Here is a 24,467-nt window from a genome sequence, read left to right on the forward strand (position 1 = left end):
TCGCCCATGTCCACTTCGCAAGCCGAAGACTGGGGTGCCCTTCGACCATTAGCTCCAGCTTTGGCTCTGGTTTTCTCTATCTGTTGTCCAGAACTCAAAGCAATATATGGCAGGGTACAACGGACTCGGCATGACAGACTTATGATATCATTCTGGCACCACTTGTTGGTGGTGCTTGCGCCTTTGACGTCAATATATGCGGCTACAGGCCAGCAGAGCGCACTTCAAAATGCCTCATCTAGCTGCCTCTTTCTATAAAAATCACCCTTCTTTCCTGACTATTGCCAAGCGAACTCGAAAACATCATGACGACGAACAACCTCCCCATCGGCTATAAGGCAAACATGCCTCGTAAGCTGCGCCAACTGCTTAAAGAAAGCCAGTATCTAGTGCTAGAATAATCCACGTTCGATCAGCTTACCGCTTGCGTAGAGGACTGCATCATTGCACCTGGAGTATATGACGGCGTCTCCGCCCATGTCGCGAATGCAGCTGGTTTCGATGCACTGTATCTAGCGAGCAGCGGCGCGTCTGGCTCCGTCATTGGCGAGCCAGATCTCTCTGTCATAACTGGCGCTGAACTAGCAAATACGGCGCGCATGTTTGTTGGCATCAGCACCGTGCCCATCATTGCAGACGCGGATACCGGTTTCGGGGGGACCGCTCAACGTCGCCAGGACCATCGCATTGTACGAGGCGGCGGGTGTGGCGGGCTGTCACATCGAAGATCAGACATTCCGTACGTCTTCATGTGTAATTCAAACCCCCGTATAGTCTCACTTTACATCACGCCGAACAGCGAAACGATGCGGCCAGCTTTCTGGAAAGGATGTAGTCGACATGGAGACATACCTGGAACGCATTGTCGCGGCGGTGAAGGCGCGCCAGAATCCCGACTTCGTCATCATCGCACGGACGGATGCACGTAACGCTGCACAGTTTGGCGGTCCAAACGCAGGGGAGGAAGCATTCCAGGAAGGTGTAAAAAGGTGTGCAGCCTGCTCAGCAGATTCTAGCCTGATTCACAGATGGGGACGCCAGGTTAAAGGCAGCGCTCGCTGCAGGAGCAGACGTCGCGTTCATGGAGAGTCCGCGGACGATGGAAGAAGGCAAGAGACTTGTCCAAGCACTGGCGCCGCACCCTGTCATGATCAATGTCCTTCCGAACGGCCTCACGGGTAATTACAAGATCGAGGACTGCAAGCGCTTGGGTTTTAAGATTGCCATATACCCGTGTACAGGATTCAGTGAGCTTGTTCGACCTGTACCCATACAAATGTCAACTCATTTTTCCGCGTATCAGTCCCGGCAACTATCGCAATGGAGAGACCTTATGCTGCGCTTCGTGACACAGGCACGGACCTGAAGAACTGCGAGGATTGGCAGATCAAGGATTTCTTTGAGGTATGTGATACACTGTATTGATCGAGGTGTAATTGGTATGCTGATGTCGGAGTTCTGCAGCGCGTCGGCCTGAAGGCGTCGTTCAACTTCGACCGCGCTGTCGCCGAGACGACACGACAGGATGTGAATCCGAAGAAGTACGAGGAGATCGATCCCCACGAGTTTATTAAATTTGTGTGTGCTGATCCCACCCTGACGCTGTCGTCTATACAATGCATATAGTATAATCTGATTCGCCTACGTTCTGTTCAGTCAAATGTGTCGTTCAGGTGGAATATCCATGCTGTTTCCCGATTGGACGGCCCTTGATGTTGGACATGCCATGTCACGCGGCGCTTAGTGTCCTGCATGGTATCTGCATGGCTGGCACCGCAGTAATGGAAGCCTAATACAGTACCCTTATAAAGGGCCATAATCGGATGCCGTTTAACTGCTCGATGTGGGACGAAACTATTGCCCTCTTATTCAGGTGAAGTGAAACCGACACCGGAATATCTACGTCCGCTCCACGTAGAAACGGGAACAGGACTTAGAACCTCTCATGGTTGTTCCCGTGAGTCAAACATTTAACGTTGCACGTCAAGAGCACTCTCATCATGCGTGCACAGCACACAGCCGCGCATGCGCGTCCAGGCTCGTCTTCCATGCTTGTCAATTTGCGACCGACGACGCTCCCCGTCGAGACTTGCGAGCGCATTATCGATTGCTTCCACGACGCCTGGGTCGTAGCCGACCGTGAAGCCTTGCTAGCTTGTGCACTTACATGCAAGGCATGGCTAGCCAGATGCCGGTTTCATCTTCTGCGAAACGTCACATTCACCGACCGGCCCCAGTTGGTCAGCTTCCTCCGTCTGCTCAAAGCCAACCCGCACGTCTCTCCCCTGGTGAAAGGCATTCTGGTTGATAATCAGTGGGAGATGCGGCGGCGGCACGCGCCAAGTCTGGCTACGTTTCCGCTGATGCTGGCGCGGAGGCTGACAGCGGTCGCTCGCCTCCACATCCAGTACTGTTCGTTCCGCGCAACCATCATCGATGGCTGCTTTTGGATGTGCCTTGCGGAGTTCGCGGCCCTCACCACGCTCTCGCTGTATGATGTGGAGTTCTCCTCTGTCCATCAGTTCGGGCACCTCATACTGGCTATGCCCGCTCTCCGCAACCTGCAATGTTGGGATGTGGAGTGGCAAAGTCATGGCCTTGACCACCGCCTGCTTCCTCCGCGTTTCTCTCCCTTGAAACTCACATCCGTCAAGCTCGAACTGCGTACCTTGCGTGATGCCGAAGATCCGGAGGATACGAACAAGGAGGTCGCGAATCCGCAGGTCATAGCAGTCATGAGAGATATCGTCCATCTATTCGTCATGGCATCGGTCAGCGCGCACATCGAAGAGCTGCACATTGGAAACGATGTTTCCAAAAGCTGGTTGTACCTCGCGGACGTCGGAACGTCTGCGGTGGGTGAGCTGCTCGAACACTGTGGTGAATCTCTGCGCACCCTGTTCTTTTCCGTGGGCGCTGCAGACCTTAACGCGTTGTCTGCTACCTCTATTGTCGGTGAGCTCCTATAAGTGGTCATGAGTTAAGCCCAGGGCTAAGTCAGTCACGTACCACAGGATCGCACTTAAATCTAGCCCGTAACGCGCATCTTGAAGTACTAAGTCTATGTATCCCCAGCCTCGTGGACGAAGTCAGCTGCGCCTGGGTTGCCGCGTTACTTTCCACAATCATCTCGACGCACATGAAGGACATAGTGATCACATTGGAAACTTTCGACGCCGAGGACGATGTCTTGGTCAAGGCGTCTGAACTATTCAACGAAGAGACGTGCTCGGGAATTGATGCTAGTCTGTCCCATCTTAAGCCTACGAATTTCCACCGCCTCGAATTAAAGCTGGATGGTTACTCCGGAATGGGCGAGGATGACAGAAAGCGTTGGCAAGACGGCTTCATGTCACGGTTTCCCAAGTTGCGTGCCCGAGGGGCTTTGTTGTGCGTGCCGAGGGCCCCGATTGTTGTGCCATCTGATCCATTCTACACTAGGCTATCCCTCAAATTATACGATGTAGAGAGCGATGGTGGGAGCCAATCGGAGTCAGATGTGGAAGGGACAGAGACATCACAAATAGAGTTAGTTCCGTATATCATGGTATCATCTAGGACTGTAGCTGACTGACACATTTCAAAATGCCGCAAGATACACACCGTAGACGTTGAACATGTGGTTTGCCAGGGCGTTTTCACCGTGCTACCGTGCTCGGATACACGATGCAAAGCGACATGGCACAATAGAAGTTGTGTGGTTAGCCGAGCATGCATCGTTGATCGGGATGGTATATGTTTGTCGTCCGAAGCTGTAGTCGAGCCAGCGTCTCAATTACTCGGGATGTACGTGAGTGCCCAATCTCCGAAGTCAGCTGCAATCTCGCCGCGGTCGTTTGAGCGAAGACACAATGGCGTTCCTCCAAGCGCTTATTGTTAGGTTCATCGACTCGGATGATTGTTCTCATGGGTGACATGTGTATCCTTGGCCTTGAGATTCGCACTTGCTTATCTCTATGGCTTTCATAGCACCCTATGACATGCCGGTTATCCTTACTCCTTCGCGAACCCAACAATATACGATAATCCTTGTCGTTGACGACACATCGCATCAACGATGCCTCTCAGTTGCCGTCCGCTGAAGTACCTCTCCAGCGACTATCATGTAAGGAATCGATACAATGTTGAACATCCCAACGTATATATCTACCAATAAAAAGTACGCTCTTCTTGTGGCCTATCACTTATCGAGCTTTCTGACATGATTGCGTCAGATTGCCATCGCTCATCATCAGGGTTCAGCACGCTATGCATTGAGAACCAGAGGATTGTCTTCATCGCCTGCCTCTCCTATTGTCACCGTGGGACACACAGCCGACAACTGTCATATTTAATGGCACAAGTTTCGGGCCCTCGCATCAGACTCACTACTTGCCTGTCCCTGATGTCTTGTTTATAGCACATCGTGCATGAAAATAATTGCATTAACCATCGATAGCTATGCAGTATTGCTCCAACCAATGCAACTATTTTGCATGTCACGATAGCGACGCCACGTTCAAGGAGTCATTCATTGCGTAATCTCCTCGTGGCATACCACCATTTTACGGAGGGATTATGTATACATTTCAAGACCGGACCTGAGAGTTTGCTAATCTTCAAGAGGATCTTGAGCTCCTGGTGTCAGCGCTATTCACGCAAGGAGAAACCCGGGGCGTTGTATGGATATCCCTTTTCGTATGCGGCCGCATCTTGGGAAGGCGATCATGGTCGACATCATATCATGAATCAGTGGCGCCTCTGGTGGCAATGCATGCGTTCAACCATATATTTATCAAGCTCCGTGCATAGTGCGCTGGAAAGCAGACGCCAGACATGGATATCCGCAGCCGGCGTAGGTTGAAGGAATTGTCTATCAGTCTGCTCTCAGGAGACTAGAGCCACTGGTTTGCCCCACGGCGGCCCTACGCGCCCAGACCCAAATCATTCTGCTGCGGCCCCTCATTCGCAGTATGATCAGCAGTGATTCATTTGTGAGAATATTCCAATCATAATGGAACTATGTGGCTAAGCGGCTACGCTCCTTTACAAAGATCTACTCACAGCCAGATGCAACCGCTGCACAGATAAGACAGGATGGCATTGGGGGCGATTAAACTTCATTGGCACACATCGATCATACCCCGCCTTTTGGATCTCAGCCCCGGCTGTGCCAATCACTCGTCGTTTTGTCGGGCGTCCCGAATTGATCACCGTGGAACGTGAGAATCACATTGGACGTGACAGCGGGCGAAAGCGCGTCTCAAGACATATGGTCTAAGAACAGCAATTTAATATCTACATTGAAACGAGAGTCCGCTTTCGTCATGCAGGTGGTCTCGCTGTAGCTGGATTCGGGTACCGCCTATGAGCGGGCGAAATACATCGACCGGTAGTGGCACACCAAGGGTACGTGTTACTGCCTCCTTCCCTAAAGCAAACGTCAAGGACACTGTTCAGTAGGGGCTTATTCTCGACTAGGATCAGGACTACTCAAGTAACGAATATTTATGGTGAGATAAGCGCCTTTTCGAAGGGGACACGCAACTCTTGGTGCAGGTTCTCCAACAAGCTCGGGGCAAGCGTCTCTTGTTCCCGGACTGAAAACATATACATTGTTCACAATTGCTATAAAATATACACGTAGAGTTGCGATCACAGGTGAAGACTAAAAGTCCACAAGTACCGCAGAAACGTCTAGGTGTCAGCGATAGAACAGCCACAGGAAAATGTAACATACCGTAAGATGCCTCGTCGGGCTAGGCTGGGGAAGTTGGCGCGTATCACATCAGGATACGCTGTGCTGCTGAGCGTTGCAACATTGGCAATTTTTGCTGTGATGTGGAATTCCCGGATGTTGGAGAAAATTGGGAGCTCCATAACAGTATTGATATATGTACAATGGTCGACCAACCGCGACATGGCCGCGTGGATTTCTTTGGCATCCATTGGAAGGTGAAGGTTGAACACTAGGGTCACGGCTGCGATAGCAGGCGAGGTGGCTTCAGAGAGGCACGTTGCCAGCCAGTGATACTCAGTATCCTTGCTGTATATGTCCAAGCTGAGCTGCAATATCAGAAGCTGTGTGTTGTCGGAAACGCTGAGATATCTTCCTACAGGGCGATTTCGTCATCTAGCATCAACGACGGGGTGATGAGCTTGGCACACGCACCAATCAAGCCTTTATCGGATTTCAACGTGAGTTGCATCGTGAGCTTCCGTAGCGATGAGCCAGATGATTGGATGAGGCCTTGCACGCCAGCAAGTACGGCCGCTTGGTTACTGACGTAGAAGGAATTTGTGCAGTCTACAGTGAGGTCGTAAGATACGGCATGAGGAAGAATGGTCGCTAGCGACTTGGTGGCATCGGCAAAAGACAAGCTGTTGAACTGAAGTTCGAGTTGTGTGACACCGCCGTGTGGGGCATCCTTGAGAAATACTCGAGGATCGAATTCGGTACTCGTGAAGGACACCGCCTCGCATCGAAGCGACTTCAGGTTAGGAAGGGCGCGGACCAGACGGCCGAAGAACACGACTGAAGAGAAGTTCACTACACCTAGACCGAGTGAAGTGACAGAGGTGAACGCAGACAGGTGCAGAAAAACGTCTGGGCGCAGATCTCCGGCACTCCATTCGCCATTGTCGATGCGGATGAGCTTGATTCGCGTCCACCGGCGCGCAAACATTGCAGAGAATGTCCCTATGTGGGCGATGGACATGGTTTTGGCTCCGCTAGAGGCTTGGCTGCCGCCGCTCAGAAAAACTTGCCCTGGCCCTTTCCACCGTTGACCTTTATGCTTGCCAAGCCGAGCAACCTGTGGCTTCCCACTCAACATGAACATGATGGGCAGCATTCTACGGATGTGGCTACCCCACAATCGGCAGACGAGCATACAGGCCGTCAGCGTGTGGTAATCCTCCTGCGCACTGAGGGTGTCGAAAATGAGCCAAAAGATCTCCAGTGGGAGCCTCGGCTCTGTGTCAGAGCGTGGCATGATAGGTTCTGAGGACGAGTTGTATATAACGCTGTGCAGATCCAGGTGAGCTGAGAACGTCCTTAACGCCGAAATCATCCCGAGACGCTCACAGTGACACGAGAAGTAGAAGGGGCCCCGGGTGTTCGCGCAACAATGAGAGGTCGATGGTTATGAGTGAACGTCCTCGAGGGGATAAGCGCCAGACTGTCTAACGGAACGGTTATATACGCACTGATACTCTGAGAACGGCCATATTAATTCCGCGACCAAGCCATAACAGTGCGAGCTGTCCCCGATAAGCACGGACAAGGAGCTTATCAGTTGACAGAACGGGCACACATTGGATTGTTTGCGGTATGATCGAATCTGACCGAGGAGCGCAACGTGACTTATTTGGTCAGGTCAAACTCCGGATGGAATCGCGCACATATTGATCAGCACGTTCCAAGCAAAGGCAGTCTGTAGGACGCCGCCGATCTCGCCACTTCCAGGCACGCCAAACATGATGGGAGATGTGACGTGACAGCTAAATTGGGGGCTAGCTTTCTGGCAGACGCCGTCAAGGGACAGCTACATACAGCATATCAGTCCGAATGGGGAGAAACCGGCGAGATGGCGCCACCGGCCGCACCCAGGACATGATGGAAGAGTACATAGGTCCTCAGTCAGCTATCCTTATGAGGCAGAAGCAAGGGGCACTGAATGCGAGGCGTCCAGACTAAACAGCTTCCGACATGTCAAGCCTGAACGCGGGAACCCGTGAAATATCAGTACTTTGCTAGCAACCATAAGACAAATCCGTCTGGTAAGCCAATCTCCAAGAAAATATCAATCGCAAATGAGTCATTATATCCGCGTATAGGAATCGTGCGCAGGCAATTCCTCCCACAAGACCTCGAGCACGTCGAGGTTCGAGCCGCAAATAGTTCATCTGACTCGGGCCTCCACCACAATTCAAGGCTAGTGATGCCAGGCTATGAGAACCAGGCTACGCCAACACGAGACATCATCGAGACAAATATGCGAATCGTAAGACACACCGCTTGCGAAGCAATTTTGAGTGGACATCGACTGTTCTGGACACATTGCACACGGCCGGCGATGTGGCAGTGCATGCTTCATTGGTGAAGCAAATCCCAACAGGTGTCGTAGTGTTCAAAGTTTCAAGCGGCCAAGTTTTGAGCAATTGTGAGTTGGCATAGTTACGGATAAAAGGACGCACTTCTAGTACTGTGTTCCAACGCTTCTTTCTCCGGTCATGCGGTCCATGCGAATCCCAACCACAACAACGCGTGTCAGACTTTCCACTGTTTCCAAAGATGCTGAGACTGTCCGCATTGTTAGAGACCTTGACGCAGTCCTTCAAAAATTGGAGCATCTGGCATTTTCCCCTGTGATCTCAGTAATGGCATACACTGGTTAATACCACGAGATGTTGTACCCGGGATAGGAAACTACTATGCCAGAAAATACTGAAAATACTATTAGCACAAGCTCAGCGAATTGGCGTAAATTGAAATCAGGTCAGCGACCGTGGCGCGAAGTCGAGAAGCAATAGGTTTGTTGATGCTTATTTGGTTACGTAAGACCATCCCATTTTAAGCCGTTAAGAAGTGAACTCGTTGCGCTCCCTTCCGTTTCGACGAAGCAGTCATCGCTCAGTGAACTCTGCACATCAGGAAAATATGCTCTACCCACTCGTGGCAACCAGGTTAAGATGCACAGAGAAGTCTATTCTGATACAGATCAGGCTAATGCTACACAACGAAATGAGGAACATCGTCATCAATACAAACAACAACTCTAATGGTAAGGTGCAACAATTCTACTGATATGCAAGGAGCAGTCTTTGACGCATGAAAGTAAGCCTAATGGTATATTACAGTGTATTTGGCCCAGGGAGGGTAGCAAGTGGGTAAGCGGACGTATCGACCTTTCTCAATCGAAGTCGGCAAGATTTCATGAGTTCATGTTTCCTCTTCGACTATAGGTAGACGAGGACACACCGTTTTGTGACATTGATAGCGTGGCTACGGCGTGGCTGAAACAAAGGTGACCTGCAGACCAATAGGAATCAATGATACGCACGCCCGACTCGGACAGCTTATTGACTAACTTCCTCTTTCGGGAAAGTAGGACCTTGGTCGACAGTTGGTTCCAAATGCGAACGCAGCAGGCTGACTGTCTCATTGGAAATCTGAGGACGTATGGCGCACGGGTAATAGCGTCGCTGTAAGCCAACATATCAGTCAGAAAGCCTCCGCGATACTCTGGCTCAAGATCTTACTCCTCCGAAGACCTCGTCGTCATCGTCGGTGAAGTATCCATCTTCGCCGGTCTGAAATGGCGATTTCAGCACATAAGGCCCTGCATCCTCACTGACCCCGTCTACAACCTGACGCCTCTGGGAGAGCTCTGCTTCATCCCAAACTCGGGATCTCGGCCGACGCATTTCGAAAGCTCTATGCCCCTCAGAGTTCAAGCATTCTTGTTTCCCGTTTTCCTTTCAAACGAACAAAAGTGAGTCGTCGCGCAGCAGCCAGGTCACGCGGCTCACCCAAGTGCACGGTGTAGGAGAGTCGTTGGATGCATCGAACCCCTCTCCAATCGGTCGGCCCTCAATCTCATAGGATGTCAGGTTACAGACAGCAGAATGCACGACAGCATCACTGACCACGGCTCTGGAAGCGCCAGAGCTCTTGATCCAGAAGGCCTCCTGCAATATTGTCGGTGTTGGTTTGCTGTCGATAATCTCGTCGCACGCGCTGCGCGGATGCACAGTCTTCCCCGCGAGAGCCATCGATGCAGCGACCTTCCCTCCTCGCCTTGACAAGCGGCGCGCCAGGTCGCTACTGTTTTCAACCAACGTTTTGTCGCATTCCTACATTAGGCGTACAGTAAACACGTCGGTCGAATGAGGCCAATTGACACTTACAGGTGAGCCTTCGTGCGACCGATTGGAGGCAATGTTACATTTAGGTTGCGCTCTCGCGTTGCAGGCCTTGCAACGTGTGAAGCTCCGTATGCACGAGAGGATGACCGAGAACAGGAACAGTACAACGAGGACAGCCCATGTGGCCGCAAGCGCGACCTCGGCGGCAATGCACTTTCGACACATGAGCGTATCAATATCGGGAAGCTTGATCGCGTAGCCCAACACTTCGAACTCCCATTGCGCAAGAGGGCATTCTTCAGGCTCCGAAAGAGGTGCAACGTCGGTGTTCAGCACTACCTCCGGTTGATTCACGATGGAGACAAGAGATATCGACGAGAAGTTCGGCGAGAAGTCCTCGACGGGCAGGGGCGGCGGATCCAGCGTGAGCACGACTCGCTTGGGGAGGATAACATTGTCGAGCCAGCCATCAATGCGTCGACTCGCGAAGCTGCACACGAGGGTACCGAACACCATCAGTTTAGCTTCACCCGAGCTTTCTGATCGCATAGCGGGAAGCGTACCCTGTCTCGTCCAGATACGATTTCACCCTGTCTGCTGTATCACTCAACTCGAGGCGATAGGCATTTCGTATATTGGGTGAGAACGCCGGGAAGAGACCAAAGAACGCGAAGATGCTCGCTGGTAGGAGATATGGTAGGAAAAGCATAGGCGAAATAATGAGTGACGGGTTTCGCAAGCGAGTAAGGTAGGAGAGGAGGGTATCCCAGTGGTGGTCAACGACAAGAAAGACGTGTTGAACTGACCCCGTTCTTGGTCTCGGGTTTGTGTATGAACATGGCTCAACTTCTGTCAAACTCACGTGTATGTCCAGACATACCACTTCCGGAAGGTGCATTTCCATAGTTGGTAGATGCTGGCTTGGTTGTGTCGCGCTATCACAATGACGTATCCTGTGCTCATGAGCAAGTGCACTTGTCATCGGGCACTAAGATATCAGTGCGACTCCTGCGATGTAACACCGTCGATGTGCTCGGTCGGTCGTGATGACAGCTCCACGAAGCACTGCCTTACCGTCGAGGAGAGTGCCTACGGATGCTCAGACCGTTCGATGAACTTGTTGATACTCTATATTTAGGATTACGAGGATTTGAAAATGCACGGGCCTGCGCCTGCGCCGCGCGCCTCTAGCCCGATTCATGGTGCTTCTTTGTGCCTACTACGGATATGCTAGTGCTGTGTTCGCCTGACTTTATGCCTCATTGTGTATCTGGAAGCAGGATACCTCCATCGGGCGCTGCTTGTGGCCTGAGGGACGTTCCCTAGCAATTTTCCCCACGTGAACACTTCGTCTGCGAAGTGGTATAAAATCACCGGCGACCATGCAGATATACCGCCAGGCATTCCTCTTGTGTTGTCTTTCATCCATCTGGTCGCTCTATCATGGTCGCCCCGGTGCTCGTCGGCACTTTCTTCTTGTTAGCAACAGGCGCTGCGGCTGTCGGTAGAACGTCGAAGGGAAATATCTCCCGTCCGCCCGTGGTGCCCAAGATCCTGTTCTCCAGCACCGAGCCTGTCACGGACCATAATGGCGCCGAGATTCCACCTTACAATACAGTTTACTACTTCGATTAACTAATCGATCACGACAATCCTAGCCTCGGTACGTTCCAGCAACGCTACTGGCATACATGGGAATTCTACGAGCCAGGTATGGTTTTGGTTCAGTCCTGCGTATTCCTACTGAGCCAACTCAACCATGACGTTCAGGCGGTCCTATAATTTTGACCACTCCCGGAGAAGAGAACGCTGACGGTTAGTCTGTCGTGGGCGTTTCAGAATGGATTCTCACATCGTGTCAGGCTATGAATTTCTCTTGACGGACCAAAGCATCAACGGATTGATTGCCCAGCAGCAGCACGGAGCGACAATTGTCCTCGAGCATCGCTACTATGGTTACTCCAATCCCTATATCGACCTCTCTACTGAAAGCCTCCGATACCACACCATTCAGCAGGCTATCGACGATCTGGAGTACTTTGCATACAATGTTGAACTGGCTATGCCAGGTGGCAACAATGTCACGCCTGCCGATGCATCATGGATTCTGACAGGCTGCAGCTACGCCGGTGCTCTGACGAGCTTCCCTAAGGTCAAGTAAGTGCGATACGAGCAATTTTTACCTTGTACAATCTCTCACCTTGCTGGGAATGCAGCAAGCCAGACGTTTTTCACAGCGCATGGTCGTCGTCAGGGGTTGTGGAAAGCATTGTGTGCGCCCTCTATCTTGTCTGATCTTCCTAGGTGCTCACAGTCACGCACAGCGACTATTGGGGATATTTTGACATTGTTAGGCAGTTCATGCCGCAGAATTGCTCTGCGGACGTCCAGGCCGTGATTTCGTATATCGATGAAGTAGTCACGTCCAACGACGCTGCCCAAATCAGCACGATCAAGGAGGTCTTCAATATGGACCTCACACATCTCGACGACTTCGCTTATGCCTGTGAGTTCATTGTGACTACCACATCAACTTATTTCTGTCCTGGTCCCGTATTCTAGTGGCCAGATCGCTCTATTATTGGCAGGACCTGCACGGTAATCTCAGCAATGGGTACTTCTATTCATTCTGTGATGCATTAGAAGTTGTCGATGGCGTCGCTGCCGGCGCCGAAGGACAAGGACTCGATCATGCATTGCAGGTGTTTGGATCTTGGTGGGCGAACATTTTTTATCCTGCATGTGCGTTTTTTGTTGCATCACGCACAATTAGGAGATTGACCCAGGCTCGTGCCGCCAGTATGCGGGTCGGGGACTCCTGCAGAGTATGTACAACGTGTTTAGCATCGCCCGCTTATGCGATTGACCATATATCTTCCTAGCGAGTGCCTGGGAACATACGATCCGACTAGCTATGTGTACACCGATATCAATAACGCGGAGCGCTCCTGGATGTGGATAGTGTATGCGCTCCTTCCTCACGTTGAAGCATGCGTCTCAATCTAGCATGGCACAGATGTAATGAAATGGGATTATTGCAGGACGGTGCTCCTGAGGGAGTTCCTACCATAGTGTCCCGTCTGATCACACCTGCCTATATCGAGGTACGTGGCGTGCTAAACGTTTAATGCTCTCGCCTGACATGATGGAATATCCCTTCAGCGACAGTGCACGTACTACTTCCCGGAGGCATTCAGTGCTCCGACTGCGCCTCGAGTGGATGCTACGAACGCTGCATATGGTGGCTGGTTCGTCCAGGCGGACCGCTTGTTCTTCGCGAATGGAAAGCGTAAGTCATTCGTGCCCCCGCAGCATTGAGCATGCTAACGCACAGCTAGGCGACCCTTGGCGCGACGCAACCGTCTCCGCCGACGGGACGGACTTCTCGAGCACATCCATGCAGCCCATCGCTGTCGGCGACGGTTTTCACTGCTCGGATTACTACGCGCAGAATGCGCAGGATCCCACTGTTGCTGCGGTCCAGAATAGAGGTCTCGCTGCAATCAAGGAATGGCTTTCGAGCTGGACGCCGCCCACTGACAGTGCGCGAGCGTAATCAACGGCTCATGTGAACTCTGGCATTATGGACAGTAGGATCCTGCTAGCTATCGGAATTGCTGGGCGTCGCTGTAGCATGTGATCATAAGGATCAGGGTGACATCAATGGTTCCATTCACAAGTGATTGCATCTGAGTCATCTGAGCATGATAATGAAACCAGAAGACGAAGTGCAATCAAGCGTGCGAGCGGGCCAGAGCAAGAACTCATCTAAACGGAGTGATGATCACATACTAGAAGGCCACGAGATCCAGGGAATTCTGTGCTCCAAGTCGACCGCTGGTGTTTACAAGCGAGTGTCTCAAATCAAGCATTAACCCGAGGTGCGCACATATAAAAGGGCATTTGCTTATGAAGAGGACTATGAAAGTATCAAGTAGTGTATATACGTAGGTTTTCGGAGCAGTTCCACATTAGCTATGTTCAACGGCGCAAGAGCAACAGAGTGAGTAAGAGATGAAAGGAGCTCTAGCCCACCGACCGGAGGCGGGAAAGAGAATCGTTGAACTTCCATTTCAACGACAGAAACAAGGACAAGAATCATAAGTTTTAGCCCAGATGACCGGGAGTCCTCACTGAACCAAACTCACGCAAGCTGTTGTCAGGGATGGCATGCACTCGGAAGTCGGCGCCACAAATCGCATTGCGACTTCGGTCCCGACAAGCTCGCTTCAGGTACCTATAACTCCTTTTTTGAGCGTCAGGATCAGGAAGGGCTACGTACTGGTTGTGACTCCGTCGTGTGTGATCTTTTGCGAAATTCAGCAATGACAACACTACTTCGGGCTCATTGTGCCGTCTCAGAAGCAGTACTGCATATCAGAGCGTTGTAGCAGTAGAGAAGAAAACAAGCAAACGCAGGCACACCGAACAACTCGGACTTGAGATTGAAGCCTCGCGTCGGCTTCGTCGTGGGTCATAAGGCCGACTCGCTTGCTTGTATAGAAGTGTTGCCGATCGATCATTTCGGAAGTCCCCGATGTGTTTCGTAAACGCCCATGTCCTGCGGGCGCTTGTAAGGATTGTGTCTCGTGCCTTCCTTCCTCGACGTTTGGTCTCAGTCAAACGAGGCTCCCTCTCTACAGCGATTTTCAACAAACATTGTGACGGCTGCTTGCATTTACTCGCGCGTCTCTGGTTTTGGCGACGGCATGGGCGTCTCCAGATTTCGTTCACAGGCTTTGTGTTCTCAACTGAGATTCTGGTGCAGTTGCCCAGTACGGTTCTAGCACCTAACTCAAGAGGCAAGCTCTGTTTTCACGTTCATGATTCCGAGCACTGACGACGATATCATCGCCTACAGGGTGGCTTCTCACGACATTCGAGGCCGGCCCTTAATGATTCCTTCCGGCTTATCGCTGATGAACCAGAACAATACCGATATGTCGGTATGAGCTTCCGAACTTATGCCTCACGTATCTAAACAAGTGAGTCATGGAAGTTGAATGGGCACGCCGCTCGCATGATAGCGTACTGAAGCGCATGGTATGTTTCCTGTTCAGTCTATGCGCGCATGTAGCTTCTGCACGCATGTACACAGCAGCCCCAGTCGGCAACTCTGCGATATTCAAGGCCGCCGCAAGTGGAGCGAGAAGCAATAGATATGCCAGATCAGGCAGAGGGTTGCACATATAGGTTCGGAACAAATGCCGCTGCTGGCTTAGCAGTGTGAGGCCGTGTGCTATCTAAGAATAGACGAGGGCAGCGTGGCGCATAGTCCTGTTCGTTCATGTTCATTCACTCATATCTGTCAGCGCTTCTGATAGAAAGGGTCATCACAGTACAGATACCGGAGTACAAAGACGACCAAGCATGAATGCGGTTTATCGGGCTTACTGAGTGGTCGGATTTGGATGGCAACATATGGATTCTTCCCCTGGTCTGGTGGGAGGAGCGCCGCAGCGTTCCTGGCAGCGCCGTCTCTGCGTTTAAAACCGAATGCGCGCGGGGACGTTGCGACGTCCAGACGGCCTAGTGTCCTCGTCGCTATCTCAGCATGGGTTTTGGTCGATCCTTACTGGCATTTGCTCTTGGCCTCTCTTTCTCGGGTTCACGCCTCTTGGCCAAGGCCTACGATAACAGCCGTTCTGACAATGTGAGTGTATGCGAGGCTGTCCGTCTTCCACGGCGCTGATAGACATACGTATTGTAGCTTGCTGTGTGAGTTGTCAAAATCCACTACACTAAGGGGAACTCATGATCGTCCGTCAGCTACTGGGGCCAAGACTCATACGGGGCTAGCGGAGGCGCCGAGTCTGGTTGGCAGCAGAATATATCTTACTATTGTCAGGTCTGTCGTATGCGTCGTGATCTTGATTCTCGTAACATCCCCACCGCACAGGATGACATCATCGACGCAATCCCTATCGCTTTCCTGAACGTCTTCTTTGGCGAGGGTGGAGAGCCATCCATCGACTTGGCCAACGTCCGTCGCTCTCTCCCCCTCCTGATGCGACCCACTAACCACCCTGCTTATCGCCTCCCCTTTGCAGACATGCAGTACGTCGAGCGACCCGGTGTTCGAGGGCACGCAGCTGCCCGATTGCAGCTTCCTTGGACCGGACATAGAGACGTGCCAAAGCGCGGGGAAGATCGTGACCATCAGCCTCGGCGGTGCGAGCGGCTCCATCGGCTTCAGCAACGAGAGCCAGGCGGAGGGGTTCGCGAATACCATCTGGGATCTATTCCTTGGCGGCTCGAGCAGCATCCGTCCGTTCGGAGACGCTGTGCTTGATGGGTATGTGATGGATGCTGATCCTACGTGCTGTTCTCATGCGTTAGCATAGGATCGACTTGGACATTGAGGGGGGCTCCTCAGATTACTACTCCAACTTTGTGGCCTCTCTTCGCTCCTTGATGGACGGGGGAAGCAAGAGGTGAGTCTGATGTCCGCCGGCGTCTGAGGTCGGCCCAAGCTCATGATCAACATAGTTATTACATAACAGCTGCTCCTCAATGCCCCTTCCCTGATGCATATGTCGGAAGGTAATCAATCCAGAGTTGACGAGCATGTTTGTGATTGTTAATCCCTGCATTAGTGTCATCGATGCTGAGCCGTTCGACGCGGTCTACGTGCAATTCTGTAAGTTGCATTCTCTAACACACCAGCTCCGCCCTCACAATGGATCCTAGACAACAACTATTGCGAGCTTACGAACTTTGACGACTCGAATGATTGGGACTTCGCAACCTGGTGAGTGCATACTACTCCTGTGCTGGGATCGAACTGATAAGAAGACGCTTCAGGGACAATTGGGCTAAGGAGACCTCGCCCAACCCTAGTGTCAAGGTCTACATCGGGGCGCCCGCTGCGTCTGCAGCGGCCGGATCAGGGTACGTTGATGCGGCGACGCTCGGTCAGATCGCTATCGAAACGCGCAACAATTACTCCTCATTCGGCGGCGTCATGTTGTGGGACGCTTCCCAAGCCTATGGTACGCTTTATTCGAGGCCGCACAGAGAGCCGAACATGCGCTTAAATGTCGCCTCTTAGCGAATGACCGCTACGACGAGCAAGTTAAGAACTCGATCACGGAAGACGGGAGCGCGTCGACAACTACGCCTACAACCACTAGCACGACTTCGACCCCGACTCCGACAACTACGTCATCGACATTGACAACGACAACGACAACAGCGCCTGCGACCACGACGACATCGGCCGGGTCTGGAGACTGCGCCGGGGTCGCCACCTGGGTCTCCAACGTTGCAGTAAGTCACCAATGCACCCGAGGCTGGATAGTGCTGACACATTCGGAGCAGTATGTGGGTGGCGATCAGGTCGTCTACAAGTAAGTGACTTACCGCCTCCCTCGTCACGTGCGATGTACTGATGCGCCCTCAGCGGAGATCTCTGGACGGCGAATTGGTGGAGCTACGCAAGTGCCCCTGGAGGTTTGGCATTCGCCCTGGTACGATTTGGCCACGCGTGACTGACGCACCTGAGCAGGAGCAGCAGGCGCCTGGACGGACGACGGCGCGTGTGCGTCTACCGACGGCGCGGTCGCCGTCAAGATGGTGTTCCAGAGCAAGGAAGCCCCGCTGAACGTTCCTCCGAAGGTGTCGGCGGTGCCGAACCTGTCCCTGTCGGCCGCACTCGCCCGGAAGACGGCCGCTCCGCCACGGAAGAACTCACGCTTCTTCGGGGCCTATCAAGGGTAGTCTGCGTTCGGTCGCCACGACTCGTCACGCCGGCTTCTTGATCCCGAGGGTTCTGAGTTCTGGTTTATTCTCCTTCCTGCACGGGCTGTTTGGCATTTCTGTGTTCTTTACATCCAATTGTGTATCGTTTGTATCATGTGTCTTTGTAGGCTGTTCTCTTTGCATGCATCGTCTGCGTATAGAGCGGGTTCATCGTTGTCGCCTGGTATATGGAGGGCGGCCGTAGGTTAGCGGTGTCATGTGAGTTCTTTCAGGCACTCCTAGTTTGACGGCAACAATGCTGAACGTATGTAAAAGGAAGTCATACGTCTCGTAGAAGCCGAACGATCTATCGAGGTCACGGCGAAGCTATCTGACAGAAGAACTGCTTTATACAGTACTGATGCCGAAGACGTGCTTCCATTATCTTGATGGGCCGTATTGTGTCCAACATGCTTCGATCGAGCTCGCTGTGCTTGCTTCTGTGATGTCATACACACCAGATACAGTAAGTGACTGCGAGCGTCGGTGTTTGCTCTCGGTTCGGAAGAAGCGGCTACATCTTTGCAGTCACCATCTGTCTGCTGCAGATAATCTCATGGATTACCGAGCAAAGACGGCAGATTCCATCATTACATACGGGATAACACGCATGCGCAGATCATCAAGCTGCCTTCTGTTTTGCAACCCTTCCAGATCGGACAGGGCGAAGTATTGCAATATGCCATTCCTGCTTCGCCAGCGTTCATGCTAAGTCCTTCTCAACGCAGGCTGATCGTGCGCCAGATGTCTCGACGTCATCAAGGTGGCAATGACGACATTCATGGTTTGGTGCCTCCTTCGTGTATATAAACCCTGCGAACGCGTCCCGAGGCTCTTAGAACCTGCCTTTCTCCCCTGTTGACACTGCACTCGCCGTTCATAAAATCCCTTCGCCTCTTTAAATCGATATGCCTTCTTCCAGCTACGAGGTGTGTCTTATCCATGTCGCTGTTTAGATGGAGCGCATATAGTGACCTACCCCCAGAAAGGTGACAAGGTCGAGTACCGCCCCATCGGTGGTGAGTGTCTTCGTAAGCCTACTTGAGGCTGCACTGCACACTTTCATCTACAGGCGCCAGCGACAAGGTCACACACTCCACTGGCGTTATCGAGTCGGTTTCCGAAGGTGATGACGGGGTAAGTTAGCATGCCCTATCGTCATCTCGCCATTTCTGAACGCGTTCTATGTGCCCAGGCTCCCCGTTACACCATCACGAACGACAACACGGGGAAGTCCACCACTTACCAGGTATGTCTGGGCTCTGTCCGCTTCAGACCTGCCCTCTGATCCTATTTCATTGTAATTCAGGAGGCAAACCTTGTCAAGAAGCTTTGAGCAAACTTGGCTTAGATTGTCATTGTAACATTAGACCGATTGTATCATAATAGTCGCCTTGGGCGATGTATTATTAGTACGACTTCATGGACTAGTACTCGGACTTTTCGAGCGTGACTGGGCGTGATTACCAAATACAGCAAATGGTTTGCCTCTAGTTTGCCTCTTGACGTGGTAGTACTTGTACACGTCAATCGGCATCGCTGCGTTTTGAAAACCCACCCGTCACTGTGTTGAAACGCGCTGACCCGCGTGGTCAGGAACGAGCTCGAAAGCTCGGGCGCGCAAGTAGCCGGGGGCCGGAGGCCCCGTTCGTAGTATAAAACGACCGCGCGCGATGTATGTACGCTACGCGATTGTCCCTTACCAAACGCGCTCGCCGCGCCGTCGCACCGGTTGTTCCAACACACTGGCCTTTGACAAGTGTTATATGGTATACTTAGCGGTATATATGAGGCACTTTATCCCTTCTTGTACTACTTGTACAAGACAGAAAAGTACAAATAAGGGATTATATCATCTTGCCCACAGTGCTTCAAGTATATGATGTCATATTGATTTGGGATCAATTTCCTCCACCATATGAGTATTCAAATCGAACGTTGCAAAGCTGATTCTAAGGGCTCCCATTTGTATAGGGATGGTTTGTTCCTTTTGCTCGGTCTGCCGAAATATCATTCGGGATGAAGCGCAGCTGGCGCTAATTCAGGCTTACGTAACATTGAGGCGGCGCTCTACAGCGGCAGGAACGCGCGGGGTTGCTCAACCTCAACCGCCATGAGAGGGCTCGTCTGTCTACTGCTTACTGGACTGTCGCAGGCAGTCCGGGTATATCTCACACCCAACCCGTCTGTGCCAGCTGAGCTCTCGGCAAGTCAAGCAGGAGCTGTACTCGCTCGACATCTTGGATTGGACTACTATGAGCCCCTGGAAGACGCCGAATCGTATGCCGCTGTGGCTCAGCAGGAGGCTTTCGTGGGGCGGGGATCGGGTAGCGCTCTATTACTGAGCATACCGGAGGAGGACGCCGAAGGTATGTGTATATTATCTCGCAGAACATTCCGCATGCGCTCACGTAGTGCATGCAGATGCCGTGCCATCCTCTCTCAAAGAATCATTCGTTCTTTCCTCCTCTTCGTCTCTTTCTTCCCTGTCATCTCTTGTGCCCACCTACCTTGACCGGGCACGCCACGCATACACACATGTATTCGCCCAACCAAGTCTGCCCGAAGACGTGCCACGGATCATCGACATATTCTCTGTCCCATCTTCCGCCTCGCAGACTTTCCTCTCGGAAATGACCGCCATTGTTGATTTCCTCGAGTCCAACGACATTCCGAACGACAAGTTTGCTGCGCTCGAGCTCCGGGGCCTCTCCGCCATCGCTGCGGAACATGGCCGAGACAGCGAGCAGTACCGCCTCGCCTCGGAGACCATCCAGAGCACCCTTGAAGGCATTCTTCAGTCTCGCGGTCTCAAGTTCGCGCTTGTGACAGCCCCTACGTCAGTGTTGGATATGAAACGGCAGGTCACGAGTGTCGCGCAACAACCGCCGCAGAGCCCGCTTCCCCCGCCCATTGTTCACCCTGCGGAGCCGATCGACGCGGTCACAACGTGCTACACCACTGCCGACGCGTGCGGAAACTCAACGAACGCGTGTAGTGGACACGGCCAGTGCGTGCAGGCAAGCAAGGGCAGCCGAACGTGCTTCGTGTGCTCGTGTGCTTCGACGAAGGACGTGAAGGGGCGGACGGAGTACTGGGCGGGCAGTGCGTGCGAACGGGAGGACGTGAGCGGGTGAGTATCATCCTCTATTACGGTCACAATCTCTGTTCTCCTGACGAAGTCTTCTGGCAGGCCGTTTGTGTTGGTAGTGGGCACTGTAGTTGCATTAATTGTCCTCGTGGGCGGATCGATAGCTTTGCTATCGAGCATCGGGGAGCAGGAGCTTCCAAACACGCTAACGGGTGGCATTGTACCCACGAACAAGAAAGATTGAGGTTTCCGGACCGTTTCAATGCATTGTTCTTTGCATCTTGCCGTGGCGTGTTTGCTCTTCTGCGGACGAAAGGCGTTTTGTGAGCACATTGCAGGATGCGCAGACAGCCTTCCAGGGACCGACCTTCAAGTTTTATGAAAGGATGCGAGAAGAGCAGACCTTCGTTGCACTCAGTATCCGCCCGAGTGGTAGCGACGAGTTCATTCCGAGGTTCTCATACCTATGCAGTCTTCTAATACCTTGTTTGTAACTTTGTATCGATCATCAGTCGATCAAATCGACTGGATACTGTTTTTAGACCGATTTTGGATCTCCACCAATTCCCAGGGGCGAAGCTTGAAGCTTGAAGCCGCAGGTGCGAGTCCTACAGCCAAAGTGCCTCATAGCTCTGATGCTCCGGACCCCCAGGAAACACGGGCTTCCAGGGCAAACACTGTCCCAGCCTGCACAGCCCGGCTGCGCGGAACGTGCGTACGGCCATATCAGCGCACCTTCCGATTACAAAAGATGGGAACTCGGGAGCGTCATATTCGCTACTCGAGCGCCTAAAACCGGTGGCTGCGACGTGACCCGGGTGTGACAAGGCAGAAAGTTGCTTCTCGTGCCCGGGTGGCGATGTTGGGTAGCCTATATAGCCTTGACGTCTCTGGGGAGACAAACTGTTCCCTCTCAACGCGACACTTACCTAGGCAGCATTCGTCGCACTCCATTATGTTGTGTTTTTGTGCATTATAGTTTGCGACTGCGCGAGGTGTCCTCTCTGTGGGGCACCACCCCAAGCCTCGAGACTCCCTTCCCCCCTCTCCCGACAAAATTTCCCACCGCTCAACAGTCGTGCGAACAAGCATGGTAAGCCTTGCCATGCGTCGTCACGCCATGGCAAACAAATTGAAATATTATAAGGTTTATATCGGAGACAAAAAATACGCTTGGTGAGTACCCGCACCTAGACTGTATCCGCTTATTGACACAGGGACGTAGTGAAACCTGTATCAAAGGACACAGGTCGTCGTCATGCAGACACACCGACAGGCCATTATACGAGATCAAAAAGAAAGGCCGCCCCATCACGCAATGCGAGCACTGCAGGCAGCTGCGCAAGACTAAACAGCTCCACGTCAAGTGTACATGCTCGCATCGCCAGGAGGCCTCTGCCGGTCCGTCCAGCCAAGGTGTGTTTCTGCCCGCAATATTGTGGTAAAGCCCTTATCTGACCGGAAAGGTCCTCTCCCCTCCTTTCAGGTGGTGTGAAGGTTTCAGCCGAGCCCGCGTTTCCCGATGGCCTTCCAAAGGCATTGGAAGCGTCGGCGGTGCTGCATGCCATGAGTGACGGCTCAGACTCTGAATACGATGGTGCGTTCTGCCACTGACAGTGTTGCTTTGTCCTCACTGTCGTTCAGGCCCGCGGTCTCCGGCATTGAGTGCGCGCGGGGAACGCGCATCTGGTCGCCGTGTTAGCGCAGAGCTTGCAAGGGCTCCCACAGGCCCACAGATGTCGCAGCCTGGCGCCCTTGTCGCCGACGCGCACACGGGCAGACACCGCGCCCTCCTTCCGAGGGCGCCTCAACCCCAATCGCCGTCAGTTGACCGCACACAAAGCAGTCCTTCTGCATCTGAGGCGTGCCGCTACAATCTACAAAGGCCGACCCTCGACAGTCCCTATCGCAGATCCAATACAATCGCTAATAGTCCCGGACCCTCGGGCTTTTCTGGTTCGTTCACTAGACCCTCTGGGCTTCAAGATCCACAATCTCGTCTTCTACGCCACACACTCCCCCAGAGCAGCTCGAGCGGTACAGCGCAAGGCTTTCCGTCCTGGAGCCCTCCATACGACATGCAGGCACAGGATGTACCGTTCAGCGCGCCTACCATTTGTGAATGCGGCTCGGCGTGCGTCTGCCCAGGATGCATGGACGCCCGGGGCCAGGATTCGATTGTAACCCCTCTAAATCCGCATTCTTGCTTGAATTGCCTAGGTTGTCCCCTGCACTCGTTTGACTTGGCTCAGCCCTCTCGCTTCGACTATTCGGCTCTGCAGCCAGGGACAAGCGACTGGTCTTCTCAGAGTTCCGCCGCCGTCAATGTGTCTGCCTCCAATCCTTTCCCCCCGTTCCTTCCGGCGTCCATCCAGGATCTCCGCCGCCACGCTCCTTTGACACCTTCTCAGCCGACTCTCTTTCCTCCTCAATACAGCCAGAACGCGTTTCAGACGGACACCATCTGGAATGTTTCTCCCGCTCAATATGAGCCTCGCGGTGCTACCTCTGCATGCTGCGGTGGTCAATGCAAGTGCGCGACGGGTTCTTGCGTATGCGACGCAGACTGCGACGGCTTTTGTCATTTGTATCAGACTCAGGCGCGTGAGTGAGACTGCTTGCTTTTACGATAGTGTGTTTGTGGTACGATTTTCCCACAAGAGAAACACCGTGCATCATTTGATGATGTATTATTAGAATCATTGGTATTCATAGAACTGTAATCTGTGTGATACAAGCGTTTCGTGCCTGTATAGCGGGTCGTATGAAGAGGTTCAAGTATTTGAAATGTCCATAACAGGAATGCCGCCTTCCTCAAAGGGGTGGAAACTGACATGCGTGTGAATTTTTGACCCTGTTTCAATGTTCAGCTTTTCTTTTACATTGTTTGCGATACAAGTCTTCTAGTCTGGTGAACACTAACGTGCACACACTCTATTATAGCTGTCTAGCATAGTGTCCGTCGATTTGTCAGGATCGTCACGATCTAGATGCACTTCACCTTCTGTGCCTGACCCAAATTCGAGGATGTGGCGGACGTGAACGATCCTCGATTTCTTGAGAGGAAACATAAGCGCCGAAGCACTGGTGACTCATAGAACTTGAGCTACGTCTGTGCGGAACGAGACCATCCTTTCCGGGTTGATGTCAAGACTCACTGATACAACCGCTACAGGATGCTTTCCAGACAAGCCGTTGTGTTGAGGCCACGCGGTTTTTTTATTTATATCTGTGCCCAAATTCTAGTACATGTACTGATACAATCTGCGGCGAAAGACGAAGTGATCCCACTGAGGCCGCTGGGATTTTTGAGGACGCAACCAGCACTTTACGCAGAGCAATCGGTGTCTGTGTCGAGCCAGACAACAAGCCACATCTGCTTCCCTCCATGTTCGCAGTAACATCGCTCACTTCAAGTTGACAACGATGAGCTCATGTAACTTTTGTCACAGCAAGAGGACGTCCAAGGGCCACACATTGGACTGTACGCCGTCTCAGAGCATTCTACAAAGTGCTGGCCGGTATGCTGGCGGTCCACACCAGATTTACCGGCTGATCGGCATCTAGATCCCCTCAGGCACGATGCTGAATTGAGATGAACATAGGCGTCCTCTCTTGTATTGGAGCATGTGTCCGCTACCCCTGGCAAGGCTCGATCTTTTTGTTCAAAATATCAAGTTAGAATCAAACGAAAAGTGAACAGCACCTATTTGATCTCACGGATGTAATATCGAATGAAAACCGAAGAAAGAATGAAGAGATTTATTACATAATCAACTTGCTGCGA

General features: G+C 52.4%; 7 protein-coding genes across 7 annotated transcripts; 6 read left to right on the top strand and 1 right to left on the bottom strand.

Annotated features, from left to right (window-relative positions):
• Positions 1–305: 305 nt before the first annotated feature.
• On the top strand, positions 306–3,758 carry POSPLADRAFT_1043361 (hypothetical protein; the record flags this gene model as incomplete). Its single annotated transcript, XM_024478291.1, has 11 exons — positions 306–351; positions 433–689; positions 775–989; positions 1,042–1,247; positions 1,304–1,404; positions 1,465–1,578; positions 1,919–1,957; positions 2,013–2,955; positions 3,015–3,390; positions 3,442–3,528; positions 3,632–3,758. The coding sequence occupies 11 exons, from the start codon at positions 306–308 to the stop codon at positions 3,756–3,758; spliced, it is 2,511 nt and encodes an 836-aa protein (XP_024342561.1).
• A 2,334-nt stretch (positions 3,759–6,092) lies between these two features.
• POSPLADRAFT_1043362 (hypothetical protein) lies at positions 6,093–10,558 on the bottom strand (the record flags this gene model as incomplete). The annotated part of the gene is made up of 7 exons (XM_024478292.1): positions 6,093–7,035; positions 7,384–7,502; positions 9,045–9,137; positions 9,244–9,459; positions 9,514–9,837; positions 9,892–10,384; positions 10,413–10,558. The coding sequence occupies 7 exons, from the start codon at positions 10,556–10,558 to the stop codon at positions 6,093–6,095; spliced, it is 2,334 nt and encodes a 777-aa protein (XP_024342562.1).
• Positions 10,559–11,292: 734 nt separating this feature from the next.
• POSPLADRAFT_1132286 (hypothetical protein) lies at positions 11,293–13,532 on the top strand (the record flags this gene model as incomplete). Its single annotated transcript, XM_024484196.1, has 12 exons — positions 11,293–11,466; positions 11,524–11,560; positions 11,620–11,664; positions 11,712–12,006; positions 12,174–12,355; positions 12,412–12,565; positions 12,636–12,674; positions 12,732–12,810; positions 12,891–12,953; positions 13,012–13,138; positions 13,188–13,391; positions 13,483–13,532. The coding sequence occupies 12 exons, from the start codon at positions 11,293–11,295 to the stop codon at positions 13,530–13,532; spliced, it is 1,449 nt and encodes a 482-aa protein (XP_024342563.1).
• A 1,871-nt stretch (positions 13,533–15,403) lies between these two features.
• On the top strand, positions 15,404–18,925 carry POSPLADRAFT_1043364 (carbohydrate-binding module family 5 protein; the record flags this gene model as incomplete). The annotated part of the gene is made up of 19 exons (XM_024478293.1): positions 15,404–15,502; positions 15,749–15,832; positions 15,900–16,144; positions 16,194–16,283; positions 16,446–16,489; positions 16,516–16,600; positions 16,654–16,841; positions 16,901–17,118; positions 17,170–17,198; positions 17,252–17,301; positions 17,357–17,564; positions 17,718–17,790; positions 17,833–17,854; positions 17,946–18,055; positions 18,208–18,324; positions 18,575–18,608; positions 18,662–18,726; positions 18,785–18,838; positions 18,899–18,925. 19 exons carry the CDS (start codon positions 15,404–15,406, stop codon positions 18,923–18,925), a joined length of 1,842 nt encoding a protein of 613 aa, XP_024342564.1.
• A 777-nt stretch (positions 18,926–19,702) lies between these two features.
• Positions 19,703–20,962, top strand: POSPLADRAFT_1177266 (hypothetical protein; the record flags this gene model as incomplete). The annotated part of the gene is made up of 3 exons (XM_024488486.1): positions 19,703–19,958; positions 20,014–20,722; positions 20,783–20,962. The coding sequence occupies 3 exons, from the start codon at positions 19,703–19,705 to the stop codon at positions 20,922–20,924; spliced, it is 1,107 nt and encodes a 368-aa protein (XP_024342565.1). The 3' UTR covers positions 20,925–20,962.
• Positions 20,963–21,676: 714 nt separating this feature from the next.
• Positions 21,677–22,527, top strand: POSPLADRAFT_1038385 (hypothetical protein). The gene is made up of 4 exons (XM_024477381.1): positions 21,677–21,773; positions 21,828–21,856; positions 21,906–22,096; positions 22,167–22,527. Exons 1-4 carry the CDS (start codon positions 21,771–21,773, stop codon positions 22,292–22,294), a joined length of 351 nt encoding a protein of 116 aa, XP_024342566.1. The 5' UTR covers positions 21,677–21,770; the 3' UTR covers positions 22,295–22,527.
• Positions 22,528–22,758: 231 nt separating this feature from the next.
• Positions 22,759–23,460, top strand: POSPLADRAFT_1064485 (hypothetical protein; the record flags this gene model as incomplete). The annotated part of the gene is made up of 1 exon (XM_024481809.1): positions 22,759–23,460. The coding sequence occupies one exon, from the start codon at positions 22,759–22,761 to the stop codon at positions 23,290–23,292; it is 534 nt and encodes a 177-aa protein (XP_024342567.1). The 3' UTR covers positions 23,293–23,460.
• Positions 23,461–24,467: the final 1,007 nt, after the last annotated feature.

The sequence above is a fragment of the Postia placenta genome (genome assembly GCF_002117355.1).
Source record: "Postia placenta MAD-698-R-SB12 unplaced genomic scaffold POSPLAscaffold_2, whole genome shotgun sequence".
NCBI classification, from domain to species: Eukaryota; Fungi; Basidiomycota; class Agaricomycetes; order Polyporales; family Adustoporiaceae; genus Rhodonia; species Rhodonia placenta.